Source organism: Manis javanica, chromosome 1, assembly GCF_040802235.1.
Source record: "Manis javanica isolate MJ-LG chromosome 1, MJ_LKY, whole genome shotgun sequence".
Classification (NCBI taxonomy): domain Eukaryota; kingdom Metazoa; phylum Chordata; class Mammalia; order Pholidota; family Manidae; genus Manis; species Manis javanica.
This window is the reverse complement of record NC_133156.1, coordinates 95,698,893-95,724,124: the sequence shown is the minus strand read 5'-3', so window position 1 is coordinate 95,724,124 and position 25,232 is coordinate 95,698,893. Positions and strand designations below refer to the sequence as shown.

At 36.0% G+C, this 25,232-nt stretch overlaps 2 protein-coding genes across 7 annotated transcripts in view; one reads left to right on the top strand and one right to left on the bottom strand.

Moving 5' to 3' along the window:
- Positions 1-19,417, bottom strand: part of ZNF366 (zinc finger protein 366) — a 313,644-nt gene extending 294,227 nt beyond the window's left edge. For 3 of the 5 annotated variants that reach the window (XM_037026117.2, XM_073235216.1, XM_073235222.1), the window contains exon 1: positions 19,167-19,417. The gene's annotated coding sequence lies outside the window, so the exon portion shown is untranslated. Of the gene's footprint in view, positions 1-18,920 lie in introns of all 5 variants that reach the window. The other 2 variants (XM_037026116.2, XM_037026119.2) reach the window with 1 other exon arrangement.
- A 22-nt stretch (positions 19,418-19,439) lies between these two features.
- The window catches only part of TNPO1 (transportin 1), an 88,469-nt gene continuing 82,676 nt past the window's right edge, over positions 19,440-25,232 (top strand). The window contains exon 1 of one of the 2 annotated variants that reach the window (XM_017649931.3): positions 19,440-19,581. In XM_017649931.3, coding sequence (XP_017505420.1) covers positions 19,567-19,581 — 15 coding nt within the window. In that variant the 5' untranslated portion in view covers positions 19,440-19,566. The remainder of the gene's footprint in view (positions 19,582-25,232) is intronic. The other variant, XM_037026107.2, reaches the window with a different exon arrangement.

Below are 25,232 nucleotides of genomic sequence, written 5' to 3'. Positions count from 1 at the left end.
TACACCAGCCAAAAAACCCAATTTGCTTTCCTAAATCAAACTTGTCAGCTTACTGGAGATTTCAATTTCCTCCAAAAGCAGCAATTGAATATTTACTCTACATTTATGTAATTAATGCTCCACCATTTATAAAATCAACTCTCAGCTTTAAATTCTTAGTTTTTCCCATTTTATGTCAAGAAAGAACAACGCTGTATCTCACTTTCAAGGTATTTAAGACTGGATTTTGAATTTTATCAAATACCACTTGGGGCTTTTATTGATATGACCATATAGTTCTATTATTGAAGTTATTGATATGTGGTTTTTAATGATAGTTCTCACTTTGATTGAATCATTCATTAATTGAACTTCCCTGATTCCCCAATTTTGAGTAGTCTCCCATCACTCTTTATCACATCTCATATTTTTTTCTTGTAATGGTAGTTAATCACTATCTGGATTTATCTTTTTCACTTGTTTACATGTTTATTGTTAGTCCTCTATGCATGGACCCCTTCCTGGTACTGCTGCTTTGAAACACTTACTGGTCAGATCATCACTGATACATTAAATTGCAATATACCCTGATCTAGTGTTAACAGTATTATCTTGGAGCTGATAGAATCCAAAGCTGCTTCCTAAGTCTTGGCTCTCCTGCAGATCTATTTTCAAGTTATCTCTGTGCAGAAGTGGATTTTCACCCAGGAGAGAGCTCTGTGTGGAACTGATATGTCTCAATTTCTGAGGTAAAGTTCTGACCTGCTGCTAATATCTGTTGCCACTGGACACAGGAAGACCAGGGATTTATAAATCCTTTCATTCAGAGACTGTACAAATAAAAACCCATCATCCTTAAATTTTTTTTTAGTAAAATATGAACTATTTCTAAGCAAATAGTATAATTAAGACATCAGCATTAGGTAGGAAGTAACACTTGGATTCCAGCCCAGATATTTTCACTTTTTTTACCATGTGACCTTGGTCAAGTTATTCATCCTCTTAGATACTTCCTCTGTAAAATGAGGGAACTGCATTAGGTTTATCAATGCCTTCCAATTGCAATTCAAAATGAATCATTTATTAAAGAAAATTTATAAAATTAATATTGATAAATTACTCTTTTTGCATCTAAGTAGTTAAAATAAACCATTAGGTACTGCTATCTTACTAGGGTATAATGATGGCTTAGTGAAATTTTTGCACTCGAACATCAAATCATCTCTTCCAATTAGAAGGCGTGAATCAAATGATTAGGAGATGTATTTCTGCAGTGGAAAACTGAGGTAGTGTCCTAGGCCTCTGCGTATTGTAAAACTGCTGCTCCCTCTCTCTCTTTCCCCCTCTCGCTTCAATGCAGCCACAGCAGGACAGTGCTAGTGCAATGTGGCCCTTTCTTCTGGCCACAGCTAATCACCTGTGATCCAAGTTTGGGCACACTTAGTCACGGCCAGTAAGTCCCATCCCCAAAAACTTGGGTCTTAGATAGGAAAGAAGATGGAGAGTTGATCCCTAATGCTTGAGGCCATAAAACGTAAACCATGGATATACCAGGCAGCCATGTTCCTCATGGGAAAGATGGTCTGCAGCAACAAGAGGCAAGTAGAGATCTGACATTTCTAGTCCATAGCATAGGTTGTATTTCTATTAGCATAGGTTGTTCAAATTTTTTTGATAAATACCCAGTAGTCTTTCAATAAGTCTTCTTTTTGCCTTAACTGGTCAATTTGGTTTCATTGCCTTCTCTCCTCACCCTTAAAAAAAAAACTAAAGTAATACAACTTCTATCTAAATACATTAAAATCATCAGATAATCTCTCTGCCTTAAACAAGGTATGATTATTTCACTTATAGTCCTGTCTGTGACTTCTATAATACTGCCTTGAGTTACCTGCTCATATTACTCCTTTCTTTTAAATTGAAAGATTTCCATTTTAACTTATTAGAAAAAGATGTAATTTCTTGAGCTAAAATTGACCTGTATGACTTAGAGATATTTTCACCTTGTTTCTTTTACTTCTGAGCCCTTCTCCTTCAGAGTCTATTGCACAGAATGCTATACTTTCCTGTAAAGGAAAATTCTATAGCCACAGATTAGTAAACTATATTTCTGTTGTACCTGTAAAGTGAGCCTTAATTTCATCTAATCAGGTCTTGAAATGAGAGGGAAAAAAACATAAAATGTGTAATATTTTATAAGAAATAATCCTTTGAACCAAAACAACTTATATACTAGAAACATGGTAAATCATCAAATAGCAATTTGAGCATCCTGCCTCCTCAGCAATCCAAATTCCAGTATTATTTCCATTTGTAACAATGTAATTATGCACTGCATATTTAGAACATATTTCTGAAGAAGGAACAAAAATTATTTGAGCAAAAATATTACTAATCAACATAGAAAAAATGGTTAATTAGAAAATGGGAAAGGTGACCAGGGATATAAATTAATAGCTTATCCACAACTATTATTGTAATTTTTCTTTATTTTCATTTTTCAGATGTCTTCTCAACTCATATGTTCTTCATAATAAAATTCCCTAATGATTTTTCTTTCTAATCTATGTGACTATGCATTACCTCAGAAAAATCTGATTCCAAGATTAGAAAGCTTTCCTTCTGTTTAGTCCTTAGGGACCATCAGATATGTTTTCTCCCACAGGCAATACAAGTCCTGAAAAGGAGAAAGAGCTTTCATGTCTTAAAATTCATTTCTCTGACTATACAATCATTACCAGAGTAGGCAAAGCAAATCCAAATTACCACTTCCACTAGAGAAGAGACAGATCTCATTTTAGAATGCTTTAAATCTCCCCTGACAGGAATGCTAAGAAAAGCATAACATACGGAATCACAAATTGGTCTTTTGACAAACTGCCAATCTAACGACTCCTAACAGAAGAACAACAGTGAATACTAAGGACAAAACAAAAGTAATAGCAAAGAAATGCAGTTGAAAATCAAACAAAAAGTGGAGGGGAAAGGGGAAAAAAGGAGCCAATCCAGCATACATGTAACTTCAGAGCCTCAAGGGAAAACTTTATAAGGAAATCTTTTATTGCTTTAAAATATATGAATAAATATCATTATAGTAGAAAGTCCCTGTGGTTTCGTGGAATACTTTGGATGCTTGGTTATTATGACCCCAGAATTTCTGGTGCAGAAATTTAAAGTTAGAAAAAGACTTTGCTATTTTGTCTCCAAGGATTATGTATTTTAAAAGGTGATATATATTTTAAATTGTACAAAGAAAACAAAAATGCTCACAAACACATGGAGGCTTAACAACATGCTCCTAAATAATCAATGTATCAATGACCAAATTAAAACAGAGATCAAGCAATATATGGAGACAAATGAAAACAACAGCACAATGCCCCAACTTCTGTGGGATGCACCTAAGGCACTTCTAAGAGGAAAGTATATAGCAATCCAGGCATATCTAATGAAGAATGAACAATCCCAAATGAATAATATAAATTCACAATAATTGAAACTGGAAAAGAACAAAAAATGAGACCCAAAGTCAGCAGAAGGAGGGACATAATAAAGATAAGAGAAGAAATAAATAAAATTGAGAAGAATAAAACAATAGAAAAAATTAATGAAATCAACAGCTGGTTCTTTTAGAAAATAAACAAAATAGATAAACCCCTAGCCACACTTATTAAGAAAAAAAGAGAATCTACACACATAAACAAAATCAGAAATGTGAAAGGAAAAATCATGACAGACCCCACAGAAATACAAAGAATTATTAGAAAATACTATGAGAAACTATATGCTAACAAACTGGATAACCTAGAAGAAATGGACACCTTTCTAGAAAAATACAACCTTCCAAGACTGACCCAGAAAGAAACAGAAAATATGAACAGACCAATTACCAGAAACAAAATTGAATTGGTAATCAAAAAACTACCTAAGAACAAAACCCCTAAACCAGATGGCTTCACTGCTGAATTTTATCAAACACCTAGTAAAGACCTAATACCCATCCTCCTTAAAGTTTTCCAAAAAGTAGAAGAAGAGGGAACTTCCAAACTCATTCTATGAGGTCAGCATCACTCTAATACAAAATGAGACAAAGACACCACAAAAAAAGAAAGTTACAGACCAATATCCCCAATGAACATAGATGCAAAAATACTCAACAAAATATTAGCAAACCGAATTCAAAAATATATCTAAAAGATCATCCACCATGATTGAGTGGGATTTATTCCAGGGATGCAAGGATGGTACAATATTAGAAAATCCATCAATATCATCTACCACATCAACAAAAAGAAGGATAAAAACCACATGATCATCTCCATAGATGCTGAAAAAGCATTCGACAAAATTCAACACCCATTCATGATAAAAACTCTCAACCAAATGGGTACAGAGGGCAAGTAACTCAACGTAATAAAGGCCATATACAACAAACCCACAGCCAACATCATACTTAACAATGAGAAACTGAAAGCTATTCCTTTAAAATCGGGAACAAGACAAGGATGCCCATTCTCCCACTTTTACTCAACATAGTACTGGAGGTCCTAGCCACAGCAATCAAACAACACAAAGAAATAAAAGCCACCCAAATTGGTAAGGAAGAAGCCAAACTGTCCTTGTTTGCAGATGACATGATATTGTACATAAAAAACCCTGAAGAATCCACTCCAAAACTACTAGAACTAATATCTGAATTCAGCAAAGTTGCAGGATACAAAATTAATACACAGAAATCTGTTCCATTCCTATACACTAACAATGAACTAGCAGAAAAAGAAATCAGGAAAACAATTCCACTCACAATTACATCAAAGAGAATAAAATGCCTAGGAATAAACCTAACAACAGAAGTGAAAGACCTAACTCTGAAAACTACAAGACACTCTCAAGAGAAACTTAAGAGGACACTAATAAATGGAAATTCATCTTATGTTCTTGGGTAGGAAGAATTAATATTGTCAAAATGGCCATCCTACCTAAAGCAATCTACAGATTCAATGCAATCCCTATCAAAATACCAACAGCATTCTTCAATGAACTAGAACAAATAGTTCTAAAAATCTTATGGAACCACAAAAGACCCTGAATAGTCAAAGTAATCCTGAGAAGGAAGAATATAGCAGGGGGGATCTCACTTTTCAACTTCAAGCTCTACTACAAAGCCACAGCAATCAAGACAATTAGGTATTGGCACAAGAACAGACCCAAAGACCAGTGGAACAGAATAGAGAGTCCAGATATTAACCCAAGCATATATGGTCAATTAATACACGATAAAGGAGTCATGGATATACAATGGGGAAATGACAGTCTCTTCAACAGCTGGTGTTGGCAAAACTGGACAGCTACATGTCAGAGAATGAAACTAGATTACTGTCTAACTTCATACACAAAAGTAAACTTGAAATGGATCAAAGACCTGAATATAAGTAATTAAACCATAAAACTCTTAGAAGAAAATATAGGCAAAACTCTCTTGATTATAAACATGAGCAACTTTTTCATGAACATATCTCCATGGGCAAGGGAAGCATAAGCAAAAATGAATAAGTGGGACTATGTCAAACTAAAAAGCTTCTGCACAGCAAAGGATACCATCTGTAGAACAAAAAGGCATCCTACAGTATGGGAGAATATATTCATAAATTACATATCCGATAAGGAGTTGACATCCAAATTACACAAAGAGCTCATGCACCACACCAAACAAAAAGCAAATAATCCAATTAAAAATGGGCAGAGGAGCTGAACAGACAGTTCTCCAAAGAAGAAATTTAGATGGCCTACAGGTACATGAAAAGATGCTTGCTCCACATCGCTGATCATCAGAGAAATGTAAATTAAAACCACAATGAGATATCACCTCACACCAGTTAGGATGGCCACCATCCAAAAGACAGACAACAAATGTTGGTGAGGTTGTGGAGAAAGGGAAACCCTCCTACACTGCTGGTGGGAGTGTAAATTAGTTCAACCATTGTGAAAAGCAGTATGGAGGTTCCTCAAAAAACTCAAAATAGAAATACTATTTGACCCAGAAATTCCACTTCTAGGAATTTACTATAAGAACGCAGGAGCCCAGTTTGAAAAAGACATACACACCCCTATGTTTATCGCAGCACTATTTACAATAGCCAAGAAATGGAAGCAACCTAAGTGTCCATCAGTAAATGAATGGATAAAGAAGATGTGGTACATATACAGAATGGAATATTATTCAGCCATAAGAAGAAAACAAATCCTACCATTTCCAACAACACAGATGGAGCTAGAGTGTATTATGTATGTTCAGGGAATTAAGCCAGGCGAAGACAGACAAGTATCAAATGATTTCACTCATCTGTGGAATATAAGAACAAAGAAAAATCTGAAGGAACAAAACAGCAGCAGACTCACAGAACCCAAGAATGGACTAACAGTTACCAAAAGGAAAGGGACTGGGGAGGATGGGTAGGAAGGGAGGGATAAGGGAAAAAAGGGACATTACAATTAGCACATAATGTAGGGGGGGCACAGGGAAGGCAGTATAACACAGAGAAGACAAATAGTGACTCTAGCATCTTACTATGCTGATGGACAGTGACTATAATGGGGTATGTGGTGGGGACTTGATAATGCAGGAAATCTAGTAATCACAATGTTGCTCCTGTGATTGTATATTAATTATACCAAAATTTTTTAAAAGTTGATATATATTTAATCTGTAGGTTTTGCTATAATAGTCTGTGTTTAAAAATATAAATACGGACAGAATGTCTTTGTTGTAAGAAAGCTGCTGATTCATTTAGAACTTAATTTTGTTAAGAATTTTATTACCTACAAACATGAAAAATCATGTCAGTTTACTTGGATCAATTTCATGTAATTATCCATGGGCCATAATAAAATCCTAATACTGACTCCTAAGATATCAGTAGAACTAAAATTAAATTTATTAAATATTTAATTCCCAGTTGCTAACCTACTGAGTCAGAATTATATACATTAAAATTATTTCTTACTCAACATTAAAACTGAAATCATGTCCAGTATATCATTTAACAGCTACTTTTTAAAAGTAGGACCAAAAATTCTGGTTTATCTTGTTTCACATATTTTTCTCTCTTCTTTTTTATGAAATCCCTTGAAAATGACAGTAAAGGAAATTTCTTAAAGGTATCAATCCACAAGCACAAAGGGAGCTGGAAAGATACTACAGCAGACAAGGAATGTTAACAAATTTATGAAGATAGAAAATAGAGCAGAGAAACCTGAAATGTAAGCGCCTAATACCAAACTGAAGCAATCTAATTCGGTCTATAGAGCGCAGGAAAGGCTCAGGAATCGGGGGTACTGAAAATGGCAGAGATGCAGAATGGGACTGCCAACAGAGAGCCAGTTGAAAAGCACAATGGAAGCCTTTCCTATGAAGCCAGATAACTACTCTTGTCTCACCTTAGGAGAATAGGTTTATTCTCTATAGTAACTGAACCAGAGAGGCTCCAGACTTGAGGACACAATATACAGCAGAGGGCAGGGAAGAGGTACCAAAATGAAAATAAAGGACTAATCAGTCAGGGATAATGAACAATGTAACCTCACACCTCTGGCCCTTTAACTCTTTCCAGGTCCCAGAATACCAGAGCCACTGTTACTCCTCCCAATCAACACATTAGAAAAGTTACAAAAACAAAAGTTGTGTCAATGCCCCATCATACCATGGAGATACCTACCTGTCCACAAACTGCTCTATCAACAACTGAGCTTTCAATCTGCTTTTCAGTGCCGCCTTCTTAAATATGTCTGAATGGAGAGTAAAGCCTCACCAGATAATTGAGGAAAGCTCCAAAACGAAAAGCAGAGACAAACAGGAAGAAGAACTTGGAGGGAGGGAAAAAATGCAAATACTGGAAGAAAACTTTTTTTTTAAACTCTGATTAATGTCCTCCAAGAGATAAGAGTAACCAAACCTTTTCCTCCTTTGCCCTCTGTAAGAGAGCTGGATTTGAGATCCCTTTAGGTACCATTCTCACTAAGTTTTGACAATATTTTTGCTACTTCTGCCCAACTCATCTTTATCATTAGTGGAGTGTAATACACTCAAAATATTTATCAAAAGATACATATTAAAAGAAAAAAGTTTGCATTCCTCCATTATAGTGTTAATAATGTTAGTAGAATTAGCATTATTTTCAATTAATCTGGCAAAAATTATTAGAAATTCCAAGCAATGACAATAATAGCTGGCATGTATTGAATGCTTACTTTGTGCTAAGCACTGACAAACCCTTTACAAGCAGGCTCTCTTAAGCCCCTCAACAACCCTGGTAGGTGGGTACTACTATTATTTTCATCACACGGATGAGAAAACAAAGGTCAACTGATATCTCCAAAATGGCAAAGACTTGATTTGAATCAAGATATGCCTGGCACTAAAGTTTTGCCTTTAACCTTGATGTTCACTACCTCTTAAAAAAGAAAAAAAGGAAATCAAAGTTGTATTGTAAAAGAAAAAAAAGTTGTATTGTGAGGGTTCAGAAGGAGGGGGATTTAATGTGACTTGACACGTGTGTTCCTCAAAATTTTATAAGTTGAAGATAAAATAAACTTAGAAATGTTACAAAGGGAGCAGAGCTCTTCTCAAAGGCAGTGCCTCACAAAGGGCCTTTTTGATAGGGTTTTGATAGGGATACCATGGTTCTAGGTTGGGGGTCCTTATTGCTGTTCCAAGAAAAGTTGCCCAGGGAGATCAGGGGCCACCTGGAAAGACTAAATCCAAAAGCAGACATGCCACTCCAGAGCAAATTCCCATTAACCAAATATAGGCAGACATATGCATAAGAACCAGAATGTTGGTCAATGTCCAAACATGACTAGAATGTTTTTTCTCCAGTAATCAAATTTACGTGGGAAGCTAAGTTACAATCATAAAGTTGTTCAGTGAGAAGGGCAACAAAGCCCCAGGGAGTTAGATTCCCTTAATGGCTAGTTTTACTGAGCTAATCATCCTTTCATCCATTCATTCATTTATCCATCATTCATTCATAACTATTTACTGAGTACCTACTTTATACCTGGCATCTTAATGCTGAAGATGTGATTGTTAGTGAGAGACAAATTTCCCATTCAAATGGAGTACACATTTTAGTGAGACTGACAGCCTCAAACAGAGTGTGATTTTAGATACAGATAAATGGAATGAATAAAATTAATCACAGTAAGCAAACAGAGGTTTAATAGGGTGGTCAAGGAATATCTAGCAGGACATTTGAGATCTGAAGAGATAATAGAGATAATGGTGTTAAGTCCTGGGGGACAGCAATCCAGCAGAGAAAACAGCAAGTGTTCATCTCCTAAAGTGGAGATGAACTCAGTATGTTTGAAGGACAGTATGGCTGGAGCCCAGTCAGCAAGTAGTGGAAAGATAGGAAATGAGGTCAGAAAATAGTCAAGGGACAGATCCTATAGAGTTTCATAGCTATAAGGATTTATTGTAGGAATTATTGGAGGCCTTTGAGGAGCTTTTGAAAAGAATGACAGAAACCATGTTTTGGGAGACCAGCCTTGGACTGGAGTGAGAGAGAAACCCGTATTTTGGTTTTTTGGTTTTTGCTTTTGTTTTTTGAGGGTGGACTTAGACCTATATGCTAAGCTAGGTATGTGACATGACAAGTGACAAAGTTCTGGCTAATCAGAAATGAAAGTGGTGTGTGCAACCTTCTCAAAGGGAGATTCATATTCTCCCCTCATCTTTTCTCCTTCCCAGTGGCTGGGATGTTGTTATAAATGGCTAAGATGAAACTTGGGAATTCACATTAGACCATGAGAAAGGAGCTTCAAATTAAGGCAAGATGGAATAGCCTACATCCCTGGTAACTATGAATTGTCCAGACCAGCTGTGAACTGCCTATATTCACATGAGAGATAAATTACTATCTTGTTATGAGTTTTGTGTCTCTTGCAGCTGAATCTAATCCTAACTAACACACTTTGTTCTTAGCTTGCTTGAGACTCTATAATGACTTTAAATTTTGGGCCAGGACATTGACTGGAGTCTTCCCAGCAACACTGATGGAACATATTGAGTCCTATTTATAGTTTATAATAGGGACTTCATAACTTGGCAGATTGCTCACTGTGGCTCCCAAACACCACTTGGTAAGCAGCCCTGTTCTATTCACTGAAGTCTGCATCTTTTATTCTGGTGGATCACTTGATCTGATGTCGTGTTTCTTTGATTCTTAAGTTATGTAGATGTATTCTTCCTCCAACCCTAAAAAGACTTTTGACCTTTAAGAAACCTTGCATTCTTTCTTAATGTTGGATCTACAACTCTTACAAAGATTAAAATCATACCTACTTTAATTCTGGGAAAGTTCTGGACTCAATGGAGAGGAGAGGTTGAAGATACAAAAGAGAAAAGGTTAGAGATCAAGCAGCGGGGATGGCTTTTACTAGAAAACATAGATAGGCTTTTTTCACTCATCCTCTGGATTCATCCAGGTTGCTGTGTTTATCAGTTGTGTGAGTTTGTGTGTGTACTTTGTTTCTTTTTATTGCTGAGTAGTACTCCATGGTAACCACTCAACCTCTGAAGAACATCTGGGTTGTTTCCAAATTGGGGCTATTACAAATAAAGCTGCTATAAATTCATGTACAGGTTTTGTGTGAAAATAAGTTTCCATTTCTCTGGGATAAATGCTCTTGATTTCTGGGTCAAATGGTAGTTGCATGTTTAGTTTTTTTAAGAAAGTGACAAACTGTTTTCTAGAGTGTCTGTACCATTTTATATTCCCACCAGCAGTATATGAGTGATTTAGTTTCTTTGAATCCTCACCAGATTTTGGTGGTGTTACTTTTATTTTGATTTCAGCCATTCAGGTAGGTGTGCTGTAATATGTTTTCACTTGTGGTTAAATTTGCATTTCTCTGATAGCTAATGATGTTGACTGGTTTTTGAATATCAAATCAGCCTTGTATCCTTGGAATAAACCCCACTTGGTCATGGTATATAATTATTTTTATATGTTGCTGAATTTTATTTCCTAACATTTTATTAAGAATTTTTTAGTCTATATAGACAGAGAACAGACTGGTGGTTACTAAAGGTGGGAGCTGGAGGGGGATGGGTGAACTAGGTGAAAGGGCAAAATTAGTGAGAATGATAATTGATCTGATTGATGGTTACATGAGTGTACACACATGTCAAAATTCACTGAGCTATTCACTAAGATTTGTGCATTTCATTATATGTACCGCAATATAAATTCTAAAAATAATAATGATTTTTGAGTCTATGCTGAATTTATGTTTGAGTCTATGAGAGAAATTGGTTTGTAATTTTCTTTTTTATACTATTTTCTTTTAGTTTTGGTATCAGGGTAACAGTAGCAACATTAAATAAAATTAGAAATGTTTTCACCTATTCTATTTTTCTGTAAGAAATTGTGTATAATTAATATTAATCCTTTAAATGTTGGGTTGAATTCTCCAATGAAACCATCTATGCCTGGAGATTTCTTTTGGGGAAGTCTTAAAATTACTAATTAAATTTTCTTCATAGTTATAGGGCTATTCAAAAGGTCTGTTTCATGTTGGGTGAGTTATGGTAATTTGTACTTTTCAAGGAACTGGTACATTTCATCTAAATTGTCAAACTTATACATGCACAATTATTCATAATATACCTTTATTATCCTTTTTGATGTCCTGTAGGGTCTGTAACAATATCCTGTTTCATTCCTTAGTTTGGTAATTTGTATCTTCTTTCTTCTTTCTTTTTCAGTCTTGCTAGAGGTTTATTAATTTTATTGATTTTTTTCCCCCGAGAAGCTTGTTTCATTGGTTTTCTCTGGTATTATTTTTCTGTTTTCATTTCAGCTTCTTATCAGTATTATTTCTTTTTTATTTCAACCTGTTTATGTTATTATATTTGAGATGAGTTTCTTGTAGACAGGATATACTTGGGTCCTGTTTTCTTTAAATCCACTTTGCCAATCAAAATACAATGATATTTTTAGACTGTTTATATTTAATGTAATTATTGATATTTTAGCATTTAAATCTCTCATTTTCTTTTTTATTTTCTGTCTGTTCTGTGTTTTATTTTTATTTTCCCTGCCTTTCTGTGGGTTATACATTTTTTTTTGAATTTCATATTGATTTATCTATGTTCTTTAATATATCTCTATATAGCTATTTTACTGGTTGCTCTAGGTATTACATTTCATATGTATGTGCATGTGTGTCTATATATACATAGCTATAGTTATGTATGTGTTATATATGTTATATGCATTATATATAATGTATGTATAACTTATCCCAGAATACTGATATTGTCATATACAGTTCAAGGAAGTATAGCAACCTTATCTTCTTCATGCCTCTTTATCTTTATGAGTGGAATTGCTGGATTACATGCTAACTCCACTTAATGTTATAATTATCTTAAGTATTTGTTCTACATATATTTAGAATCACATTAGACAATATTATAATTTTTGCATCAACCATCAAACATAATTTAGAAGACAGAAGAGAAATCTATTATATTTACTCAAATTTTTGCTTAACCTGTTCTTCTTCCTTCCCACCATTCCCATATTCTTTCTTTTATAATTTAGTTTTTATTTAGAGAATCCTTTTTTTTAAGAAAAGTCTGCTAGTGAAAAAATCTCTTAGTTTTCCTTCATCTGAGAATGTCATGATTTCTCCTTCATTCCTAAAGAATATTTTGGCTAGATATAGGATTCTGAGTTGATAGTTCTTTACTTTCAATACTTGGAAAACACAGTGTTGTTTCCTTTCGGTCTCCATGATTTCTGATATAAAACCCACTATCATTCAAATTGTTTTTCCCTTATAAGTAAGATGTCATTCCTTGATTCCTGCTTTCAAGGTTTTTTTCTTTGTTTTCAGTTTTCAGAAGTTGAACTATGTGTCTTGGCATGGATTTCTTTGGAGTAACCCTATTTAGATTTCATTTGTCTATTTTTAAAAAGTAACTGCTTTATTGAGATATAATTTATATACCATAAAATTTACCCTTTTTAAAAGGGGAACCCTCCTACACTGCTGGTGGGAATGCAAATTAGTTCAACCATTGTGGAAAGCAGTATGGAGATTCCTTAAAAAGCTCAAAATAGAAATACCATTTGACCCAGGAATTCCACTTCTAGGAATTTACCCTAAAAATGCAGCACTCCAGTTTGAAAAAGACAGATGCACCCCTATGTTTATCACAGCACTATTTACAATAGCCAAGAAATGGAAGCAACCTAAGTGTCCATCAGTAGATGAATGGATAAAGAAGATGTGGTACATATACACAATGGAATATTATTCAGCCACAAGAAGAAAACAAATCCTACCATTCGCAAGAACATGGATGGATCTAGAGGGTATTATGCTCAGTGAAATAATCCAGGCAGAAAAAGACAAGTACCAAATGATTTCACTCATATGTGGAGTATAAGAACAAAGAAAAACTGAAGGAACAAAACAGCAGCAGAATCACAGAACCCAAGAATGGACTAACAGTTACCAAAGGGAAAGGGACTGGGCAGGAGGGGTGGGAAGGGCAGGGAAAAAGAAAGGGGGACTTATGATTAGCATGTATAATGTGGGGGGTGCATAGGGAGGGATGTGCAACACAAAGAAGACAAGTAGTGATTCTACAGCATCTTACTAAGCTGATGGACAGTGACTGTAATGGGGTTTGTGGGGGGGAACTTGGTGAAGGGGGGAGTCTAGTAACCATAATGTTCTTCATGTAATTGTAGATTAATGATAATAAAATGAATTTAAAAATTTTACCCTTTTTAAAGTCTACCATAAGTGGTTTTTAAACTGTTCACAGGATTGTACAACCTACAACCACCACTACCTAATTTTAGATTGCTTTCATCACCTCACAAAGAAACTCTCTACCTGTGGTAGTCTCTATATCCCATCCTCCAATCCTTGGAAACCACTAATCTACTTTCTGTCTCTGTAGATTTGCTTATTCTGGATATTTATGTAAATATAATCACACAATATGTGGTCTTTTGTAACTGGTTTCTTTGACTTAGAAGAATGTTTTCAAGGTTCATTCACACTGCAGCATAGACTAGTATTTTATTCCTTTTTAGTTCCAATTAACATTCTATTGTATGGATATACTATCATTTTTCATTCATTCATCAATTGAGGGACATCTGAGTTATTTCCACTTATTGCCTATTATAAATAATGCTGCTGTGAACATTTGTGCACAAGTTCTGTGTATACATTTTCATTTCCATTAGGAGTGGAATTGCTGAATCACATGGTAACTGTGTTTGTTTGAAGAAATATCAAACTGTTTTCCAAAGCAGCTGCAGCACTTTACATCCCCACCAAAAATGTATAGGAGATCCAATTTCTCCATATCCTTGCCAATACTTATTATTATCTGTCTTTATTATAGCTATCCTAGTGGGTATGAAATGGTTTCTCATTGTTTTGATTTGCATTTCCCTAATAGTTAATGATATTGAGAATTTTTTATTAGCCATTTGTATATCTTCTTAAGAGAAATGTCTATACAGACCTTTTGCCCATTTTCTAGTTAATTTGTCTTTATTATTGAGATGTGAGTTATTTATTCTATATATAAGTCTCTTGTCAGATATGCAATTTATAAATACTTTCTTCCATCAGACATGTGATTTGCAAAAATTTTCTCCCATTCTGTGAGTAGTCTTTTTACTTTCTTTCTTGATGGAGTTCTTGGCAACACAAAAGTTTATAATTTTCATAAAGTCCAATTTATCTAGTCTTTCTTTTGTTGCTTATGTTTTTTTGAAACATACCTAAGAAGTCTTTTCTTAATTCAAGGTCACAAAGACTTACTTCCATGTTTTCTTCTGAGAACGTTTTAGTTTTTGTTCTTCTGTTTGGTTCTATGACTCATTTTGACTTAATTTTTGTGTATGGTATGAGGTAGGGACCCAAAGTTATTCTTTTGCATGTAGATACTCAGTTGTCAAAGCACTATTTGTTAAAAACTATCTTTCCCCCATTTATTATTTTGGAACTTTGTTAAAAACTTTCCTAACTTCTTAAATCTGTAGGTTTGTGTCTTTTGTTGAAGTTCAGAAGTTTTTAGTCATTATTTCTTGAGTATTTTTTAGCCCTGCCCTCTTTCTTTCTCCTTCCAGGACTTTGGTGACATGAATATTAAATTTTTTGTTATAGTCACTCAAAACATTGTTTTGATTTGCATTTCTTTAACAGCTAATGATATTGAGTACTTTTTCTTATTAGCCATTTGTGTGTCTTTTTAAGAGAAATGTGTGTGCAGACCTTTAGCCCATTTCTTAGTTAGCTTTTTTTCACCTATTTTCTTCCTATTGCTAAATTGGGTAATTTCTATTGTTCTATCCACAAGTTCACTGATTCTTTCTTCTGTCCCCTTCATTGTGTTGTTGAATTCATCCACTTAATTTTTTATTTTGATTGTGTTTTTAGTTGTAAAATTTCCATTTAGTTCTTCTTTATATTTTCTATTTCTCTGCTGAGACTTTAAATTTTCCCCTTTGTTTCAAGTGTTTTTGTTATAGCTTATTGAAGCATTTTTATGTCTGCTTTAAAATCTGTCAGATAATTCTAATATCTCTGTCATCTTTTTGTCATTCATTAACTACCTCTTTTTATATAGCTTGAGATCTTTTTGGTTCTTGATATGATGAGTGATATTTAACTGACACCTAGACATTTTGGGTATCATGTCAGGAGACTTTGGATCTTATTTAAATCTTCCACTTTTGGCTTTTTTCGACACAGCACTGAAAGAGAAAGAGGGGGTGTGGAGTAGACACGACCTCATTACTGTCAGATTGGGGAGAAGCCCAAGTTCCGCTTGGCCTCCACTAACCCCAAGATGGGAGGCTCCTTGTTACTGGCCAGTAAAGATGAAAGTCCTGGCTCTCTGCTTAACCTTCTCTGACACCAGAAAAGAAGAGGAGTTAAGGAACCTTGTTACAGCTTGTTGAGAGTGGAATCCCAGCCTCTCCACCAGGCCTTTGCTGGCATGGTGGAGGCTGTTGGGGAGGGCGGGGGTCACAGTTTTTTCCTGTATATTTTGGTATAATAGTTATTGTCTAAATGTTTTCTGTCTGCTATAGTGCCCCCTTCCTGGCTCTTCAGCTAAACAGAGCTGTATTTGTTAGGACTTTTTTGTTTACACCATTGGCATTTCTAGGTTGCTAGCTTCTTCAGTTTCAAGTCTGGGATAAATGAGGCAAAAAGAAAACTCAGGGAACTAACCATCATGTTGTTCCTTGGGTATCCAGTGCCCTAGCTGTACCTCCACCTCCACCTCTTCCCTCCACCTTTCAGAGTCACCTTACATTTATTTGATACCTAATATTCAGGGTTTTTAGTTGTACTTAGGTGAGGAATAGGGGAAAGTGGGTCTACTCCATCTTCCCTGAAGTAGAAGTCTAAGTAGACCCTTTTTATAAATAGAACCACATTTTAATCACTAGGAGATATTAATAGATAAAAGAACTTTGAAGTTAATCCTTCCCCAGTTAATAATTACTCCCTAATTTCTCCTTTCTTGTCCTTTCTGTATATTCTAACTATATATTAGGTTTGTTTTAAATGAGAAATGCCTATATCTACACATTTCTGGAAAATGACTATAACTATCCTCTTTCAAATTTTGAATTAAATTCTTCTAAGTAATTACTTTTAAAAATATTTTTTCCTTAATGCCAGTTGAAGAAGTTTCAATGAAAGGCAATTCCTTAAACTGTGTAGTGTTAAATAATATAATTAGAATTCTTCTCATATATTTCCAGAAGTATAGATGGAAACATTTCCCAGAAATATTCCATTTTAGAAGCTTGCTTGTATCTAAAAGATTATTTCACTTTCTTATTGAGTTTCCATATACTCACCAATGAAGATATTTATTTAACAATTTTTGGATACCCAGACCTACAATTTTCTGTCAGTCACCATTCCCCCTTCTCAAACAGCTGTTCTTTTATATGTATTAATATCTATAATACTATCTTTTATTTCCCTGTACCTGCCAGGCACTCTACGAATAAGCTTTTAACATACTTTATCTTATTTAATCCTACTTAAGAAAAGGGAAATGAAGCTCAGAAAGACTGGTAACGCCAGCATCTGCATACAGGCCCCCTGCTTCCGAGATTCACAATTGCTTTGACTATGCTACATCTGACAGAGTAAGCATCTTTTCCTTTCAAGGCGAAAGCTTATAGGTATGTTTTCTCCCTTGATGCTATTTTGCAATTTCTACCATTCTTTGATTCTTATCTTAGTCTATTTTTTCCACCTAAGAAAAAAATTCTAATACAGAATTTTAAAATATAAGGTATCTATAATAGTTTTTGAAGTTAAAATCTAAGTTTATTTAGTGTTTTTAATTTCAGCACATGTCATTTAAAAATTCTTCAAAGTTTAACCACATAGGCATTGCTATACTGTATTTGGGTATAAAGAGAAAATCTAATTGGGTAGCTACTATTTCATTGCAAACTGTGCAAAGAGAAAACAAATAACAGGAAAAGTAAAATAAAGTAAGCTGTGTTAATAAATCCTTATTAATGGTAAGATTTACTGTTTAAAATGTGTATTTTTTATTTAACCTAGAGGATAAAGACAAAAACACTACATGTCTACCATCTCTTCATTCAATGCAGAATTATTTTACATAAAAATTTTAACTCACTTTCATTTAAATGTTATAAAAGAATGGATGTTTAATTTGCCTAACCTCAATTTCACAACATTTGATAATCAGTATGCCTTTCTTTCAGATTTTGGCCAATAAATGCTCTTCCATACACTAAATGATACTTCACTTTTTTTCAGTTCTTTCCAGACTATCAATCAGGTGAATTCCTTACTAATTGCTTAGTCACTGGTTCTTTACATCTGTCACTATCTGCTAATACTTTAGATTTAGAAACTTTTCCTGTTATTTTTCTTCAGCAAAGTAGAATGCACATACCACACATCCCAATTTGTACAAATCAGTGCTCCCTATTCCACAATGGAACTTCTCAAATGCAGAAATAAGCCCTGCTTATTATTTGGATAAATATTCATATTCTGGATAAATTTCCCTTAACATATACTAGACTACCATTTAGGAAGGTTTACATTGTTTTTTTCTTAGTAATTTCTCCCTACTTGGGGGACCTCTTTTTGCTGTACACTACTGTATCCAGTTGCTATTTAATTAACATTAGAGAATGTTGAAAGCATAGTTATTAGTATTTTAGTTATTTAAAGTATTATTTGCTATGTTCAATTTCCTAATGATAAAAATGATCCTTTTATACTCAAAATTTAAGTTCCATAAACTAGTTGTTTTATAAGATGAATGTTGTTGCAAATGAAAATTAACAAGTTTATTAACAAATAAGATGTCTCAGTAAAAATAAAAAAACACTTTCTAGTATTGGCACTATAATTTTGTGTAGAATATGCCTAGAAGACAATAACCACTTCTTATTTCCAAAACGTAACATATACAGCACTTGCCAGTAGTATAGTCAAAATTGCTGGCAGTTTTACACATACTGATCACATAAGGAAGATAAGCATCATCACCTTAGGACATAATAATCGTTTAGTGATGCAAATTTAAAATACTTATACATAGAGAATTTATATATAAGAAAAAAGGGGGGAAGGGAACTTATGTTTATTTATTACCACTATTATAATTGAGTATAAAACGTTCTCCCTCTCCCATTTTGAATTATTTTCTGCTCAGAAATTAGAAGGCATTTTATTCTCATGACGGCTGGTTACTTAAAGGGGGCTTGTTATTTCTAAGAGCAAGAAACTACAGCTTTGCATGAATACACAGCTGTAGACGTAAACCTTGGTTTTATAAGTCACTTAATTTTACCTACAGAGCAGTACATATGCTAGATACAGCATACCTCAAAATCCTGTCATGCAATATTAGCAGGCAGCCGTCCGCCCGTATCTATCTACTGAAGCCATTTCTTCTTTTTACCAACGTCATCGGAATTCTATTATTGTGGGATATGCGGCATGTTCGGTGTCAAACAGGCTCCCTGGGCAGGGCTGTCACTTTGGAGGTTATCCTGGAGTACAGAAGTCTTGCTGGGATAGGGTCATCATGCTAGAAGGGTCTTGGACAGCCCCTAGGCAACCACACTTACAGGGCCATTTTGATCGAGGCCTCACGGAGCAAAGCAGCTTCGGCAGCGGCTCCTTTCGCGAGCCAGTGGCTGAGGCCAGGGTGCCGACCGCAGGGGCAGCGAGCTTGTGAGCCCCGCAGCGGGGAGAGGCCAAACGCTGCAGCGCGGGCTTAGAGGCTGCTGCCGCGCGCCGTCGGGCGCAGGTCCGCAGGCCTTGCCAGGCCCAGGCCGCGGTTGTCCCAGCCCCGCCGCCGTTGCCAAGGCGACCGCCGGCGAACGTTCCAGCGGCGGGCCCCGCCCCCCGGCCAATCGGACCGGCGCTCGCCGGAGCCCAGATTTTCTTTGTTCCGCAGCCATTTCAGGCCCCAGACCGGAGGCAACGCCGCTTCGGCAGAGGGCCCGAGTGCCGGAGGCCTCTGGGATGGTGTGGGATCGGGTAGGTGGCGTGAGGGTATGAGGGCCCGGGCTGGAGGGCGGGAGCGGAGTTAAGTTGTTTCGAAGCTGCCTTGATGGGCCGCAAGAGAGGCTCCGGACCCGCCGCCCTCCCGGTGCCGGCTCGGCCGCTTGGAGCCCGGCGGCGGCGCGGTTCAAAACCCAGCAGCTGCCGCCATGGGCGTCCTGCGGGACCCGGGCGGCGGGTAAGCGGTGGCTCCTCAGATGTTGCGGCTCAGGGCCTGGAGCTCGATAGGGACGGAGAGAAGGGGAGGGTCCGCTCCCCGGGGAGCTTTTGCCCCCGCACTGTAAACCTCGGCGTTTGCGCGCCCTGGGTGCCGCAGTCGCTGCCCCGTGACGGCTGCCTCCCGCACGTTCTGGGCTCTGCCGCGCGCTGGCCCGGATGGCCTTTGTCCCCGCCCGGCCCCCTCTACCCGGGCCTCCGGGACCCACACCTGCTCACTCGGCCCGCTGATCGCCGCCTCCAGACAGTTCTTTCCCCTTGGGGCCCTTTGGCCTCACGACACATTTACATGATGTTAATGTTTGTGTACGGCTTTTGCGTGGGTTTGTTTTTTGCACTTCTGCCCTTTTGTACCTCTCCCACGCGAACACGCTACTGCGAGCAGCTGCTGAGGAGCAGACCGGCAACCACAATCAACCTGTTTTCGGAATGGCTTTATTCCTTTAAAAATGGTCGCCTGTTATTTGTTTACTGATCTTAAGAATCAACTGGATTTTGCAAGGATTACTTAGAATTTAAGTCCGTTATCATAACAATCAGTAATCAGTTTGGGTCCATCGGCAGACATAAATGTAGGAATTTACAGTTGGAGGCTATCCACAAACTGATTTTGACAGTTGTATTAAGAAGCTTAATAACAATCCTGCTTTGGGATTGTGATGACTTCAATGATGAGTGCATAAATGGTACTTTTCTTTTTTTCCCTTAAGAAAAGGTGTTTTTAAAACACGTATCGTATGATAGGTACTTGGAAATGAAAGGTTGTAAAATGGCTGTCCAGAAGTAGCTAACAAGAATTCCTTTTGGATTTAAATTTACCTGTTATGTCAAAGCTTTCGTATTAGAATGGTAAATAAGTTAAACCTAGTGAAGCAGGGGAGGATTCATTTTTTTTGGGGGGGGGCACGAATCTGTTTTCCATTTTACGCTGCTTTTCACCTATTCTTAGAAAACTGCTCCTTAAGTTGAAAACTTGAGGCTGCAAAAGGGAAATATTCATTTGAAGGTGTAGATTTATTTTTTACTCTCCAGCATATGCAGTATATAAATGCATAACAATTTGGCAGTACAGTTTTTACTTCACTCAATTTAATGTGAGCCTAATGAGTTCTGGGTGCTCCATTTTTCTTTTCCTAAAAGGGGCACCTATCCAGGATCATCCTTGCTGTGGTTACATCTTAGTCCTATGTATTAAGGGAATTGTTAAATTCCTCCCACTGATATATCTATAAAATTTTTTAAGTAATTGAGCTTATCACCATTATAAATTGTGAGCAGGGTAAGATTTTGGCAAAAATACGTGATTCTGGTTATAAATATTTCCATTATCAGCACATGTTATTGTATTGTTTTATGTCTAATTTTTCTTCTTCGTATAATGTTAATCCTTTTGAAGGATGAAGTCAGTTTTTGTAAATACTGTAGAACTTCATTGAAATGTAAATGCACTATAGTTAGAAGAATTGCCTGCATTTACCTGTGCTGGATTCTGCAAATATTGTTTTTAAGAAAATAAATTTGGTTATAGAGGAAGCCAAACCAAGTGACATATGTAATAAAATTAATTTATCAAGTGTAAACTTGAAAAAGGAGCACAGCATTAGTGGGAGTTATTTTTACTCCCCATGGTATAATTTATGAACAATTCTTTTTAGGATTGATACTTAAATACATATTGGTGCCAAAAAGATCTTGTCCCCAAAAAAGAACAATTTGGTTTACAAATTGGGTGAGAAAGCTGAGAGAATCAAAGTGATTGATTAACTGATAGTTTTCAAAAACAGTGGAGAATAATGTCACCTTCAAAATGGGAGGATCAGAAATAGTGGAATTCCCCAAATGCTGGGGATCTTTCTTGGTCCCATTCACCTAGTAGATAGGTATCTGGTGAGTGTTGGCAGATGAGGGGTCTACTGGATTGCAGAAACCGGTGAACCTTACAGTGGAAAACAGATGTTTGCAAGGGTGGCTAGTGTAAATTTGTATTACATGGATGGGTGTTAGTGTAAGATAGTTTCTGGAAGCCACATTTGGCCCTCCAAGACCTCCTTACTAGCTTTCTTTGAAATACTGCCAGTAAGTGTAATAAGAATGTTTGAGTTCCCAAAACAGCAGCAGACACACAGACTCCAAGAAGGGACTAGCGGAAACCAAAGGGAGGGGTTGGGAAGGGTGGGTGGGAGCGAAGGAGGGGATTAAGGGGCAGTATAATTAACACACACAATATAGGTAGGTAACGGGGAAGGCAGTACACAGCATGGAGAAGACAAGTAATGACTCTATAGCATCTTACTATGCTGATGGACAGTGATTGCAATGGGGTGGGTGTGTGGGGGACACTTGATAATATGGGTGAATGTTGAAACCATAGTATTGCTCATGTGAAACCTTCATAAGATTGTGTATCAATGACAACTTATTTTAAAAAAAAAAGAATGTTAGAGTTCCGTAGTCTCAATGGTTAAATGAGATAATGGAACAAGAAATAGGAGTGCAGATTTGTCTTGGAATTTTCTGAAGTAGATGGAACCCATACAGGAATGGTGGCTACATCTTATTCCAAGTTGGTACCAAATGGCAGAGCAAATACATGAATTCACAACTGAAATAGTGCTGAAAGCTCATAACTGAAAGAAAACATATAAGACTTGAATTGACATGTCTTTTTAGGTTAAACTTTAAAAACAAAGCAGATCTTTTCAGTGTAGCAGTTAGGAACAGAAGCTCTAGAGACAGACTTGGATTCAAATCTTGGCAACTTCTATAATTACGTGTGTGACCTTGGTCAAGTTGCTTAGTATCTCTGTCTCAATTTTCTTAAAATGTTATAAGGATTAAATGAGTTAATACAGTAAATTCTTAGAACTGGGCCTGACATGTTTTAAACACTTCATAAATAATAACTGCTATTATTATATCATTGTCATGATTATTGGTATTACAGAAAACAACCATGAAGTGATAATCACTAATACCAGGACTATGAGATAACTACTGTACACCATTTGATGCATTTCCTTCCAATATTTTTTCTCAGTTTATTTGATGCTTACACAGTTGAGACTTTACTATAGGAATAATTTTGCATTCTGTGTTTTTCATCTAGCACCATAAACATTTTCTCATGCTATTGTTTTGTCAGCATCTTTTTAAGTAACCACATACTGTTTGTGTGAATTTCTAATAATTAAACTTTTTTCTTCTGGACAGTTATCAAGTTTCCAATTTTTGCAGTTTTAAGAAACACTACAGTGAACATCCTTATATATAAAATAATTTCTAGCTAGATTATTGCATAAGGTACATTTCCAAAGTAAAAAAAAGGGTCAGAGTATATGAATATCTAAAGCTCATGATCTGATGGCCAAATTGCTTTTACTTAAAGGAATTTGATAATGGACTTAAAATAAGTTAAGGACCACAGTATTTATTGCCTTTATTGCTTGAGATGGGAAGGAGGAGGGAGTGAATTAACATTTTTTCTCTGTAGAATACAAGGCATAATTTGTAGGCACTTAGGGTACATTGTTACTTGTGCCATGGGAGTTATTTTAACTGTTTTACTGATGGAAGAACTGAAGTAGAAATAGGTAAGTACTTTGCCCAAGAACTCAGGGTGTTTGAGACTGGATCTGAATTTAGATCTTCCTCATTGAAGAGCTTATGTTGTTTATTTGTAAAATTTTATGTAATATACATACTCAGAATCTTATGAATACATATACATTGAATGCAGAATCTTTTAATGAATCTTATAACTCACTATAACATAGTGAATCTACAAACTGTGTATCTTAGACCACATTATTAAGATAGTGAAGCTAGCTCCTTATTAGCACAGTAAAAAGTGAGTGGGTAAATTACAAAGTTAAACTGAACAGGGTGTAGCTATCCTCAAACTTTTAGAAAAGGAAAAATTTCCTTACCTGAATGAGATGTAATTCGCAATGAATATTTAATGCTGGTTTCTAACATGAATTGCAAGCATTTGTGGGTGAAGCACTCTTAATAATGACCTCAACAGGAATAGGGAAGAAAAAAACAAATCCATCCAATTAGGGGGTTAGGAGAAGTAACAAAAGACCATTAAATAACTAAATTGAACAATACACTTAGTAAAACCCCTAGCAAAATAAAGTCTTAATAGAGAAATAAGCAAAAAAATAACAGATATTTTCCAGATAGGGAGAATGAGACTACCCACAAGATACAGAAGATTAAATTTATACTGAAAATTAAAGCAAAAAACATTTTAGTTGTATTTTAAGTTAAATTTGAAGCACTCTGAAGCCATAAGTAAAATAATTATCAGTGGAGTCCCCTTAATCCTATGGCAGAAGTTACTGCCAGAGATGAAATGTTGAACCCAGAAAGGCCAATACTGCATTGCTTTTGTCTTTACTAAAGAAGAAATTAAGGAAGAGAACTATTAGATTTCAGCAAATCATGAATGTACTAAATGGCTGCAAATGAATGATTAGAAAAAGATGATATCCACCAAAACTGTAGAGAAACAAGTATAAACCATTGATCATTATACTGGCAAATTATGAAGGAGTTTGTAAGCCATTTATTCATTCACCAAACATTTACTAGTGCTGGGACTGTCCTTTGTCTTCAAGAGATTTTCATACTAGTGGAAAAAGAGGTATGTAAGCAAAACAGTGCTATCAAGTGTAGTTACAGCCTTTACGATAAAAATCTGTGGAGGTGCCCAGGAGGGTAATAACAGATTCCATGCCGAGAGTGGGAGAAATGGCTCAGGCATTTTGGAAGACTCTTGAGAAGCACTTCAGAGAGTACATCAGCAAAGATAAAGACCTACTGTGTTCTTGAAACTCAAAGTAATTTAGAGGCCCTGAAAGGTAAAGAACAGGAATCCACAAACTTTTCTGTAAAGGACCAGACAGTAAGTACTTTCTGCTTTGTGGGCCATGCCAACTTAACCATTGTAATGCAAAAGCAGTCACAGACAATACGGAAACTAATGGGTATGACCAGATTTGATTGATGGGCCTTGATTATCTCTAGGATATAATTGGGGGTTGTGAGATAGATTTTGACCTACTTAGCCTTGTATTGCCCTAGTATGGGCCATTGAAGATTTGAAACAAATTTACAGCGCTGATTTGTGTGAATCATTAAGAACAGAATAAAATAGAAAAATAGATCTTCTTAATAAGCACAATAAACCAGTAAGAAAAGAGAAGACAACAAAACTTTTTAAATGGACAAATTCACAAAAGAGGAAATACAGCTGGCCAACATGAAATAATGCTCTATCCTACCAATAGGGTCAAGTAGAACAATGAAATTTTTTTTTAGCCATCATATTGATGAAAATGAAAGTTTTCTAGTATATATTGACAAGGGAAACTCATACATTGACTAAATCAGCACAGCCATTTTAA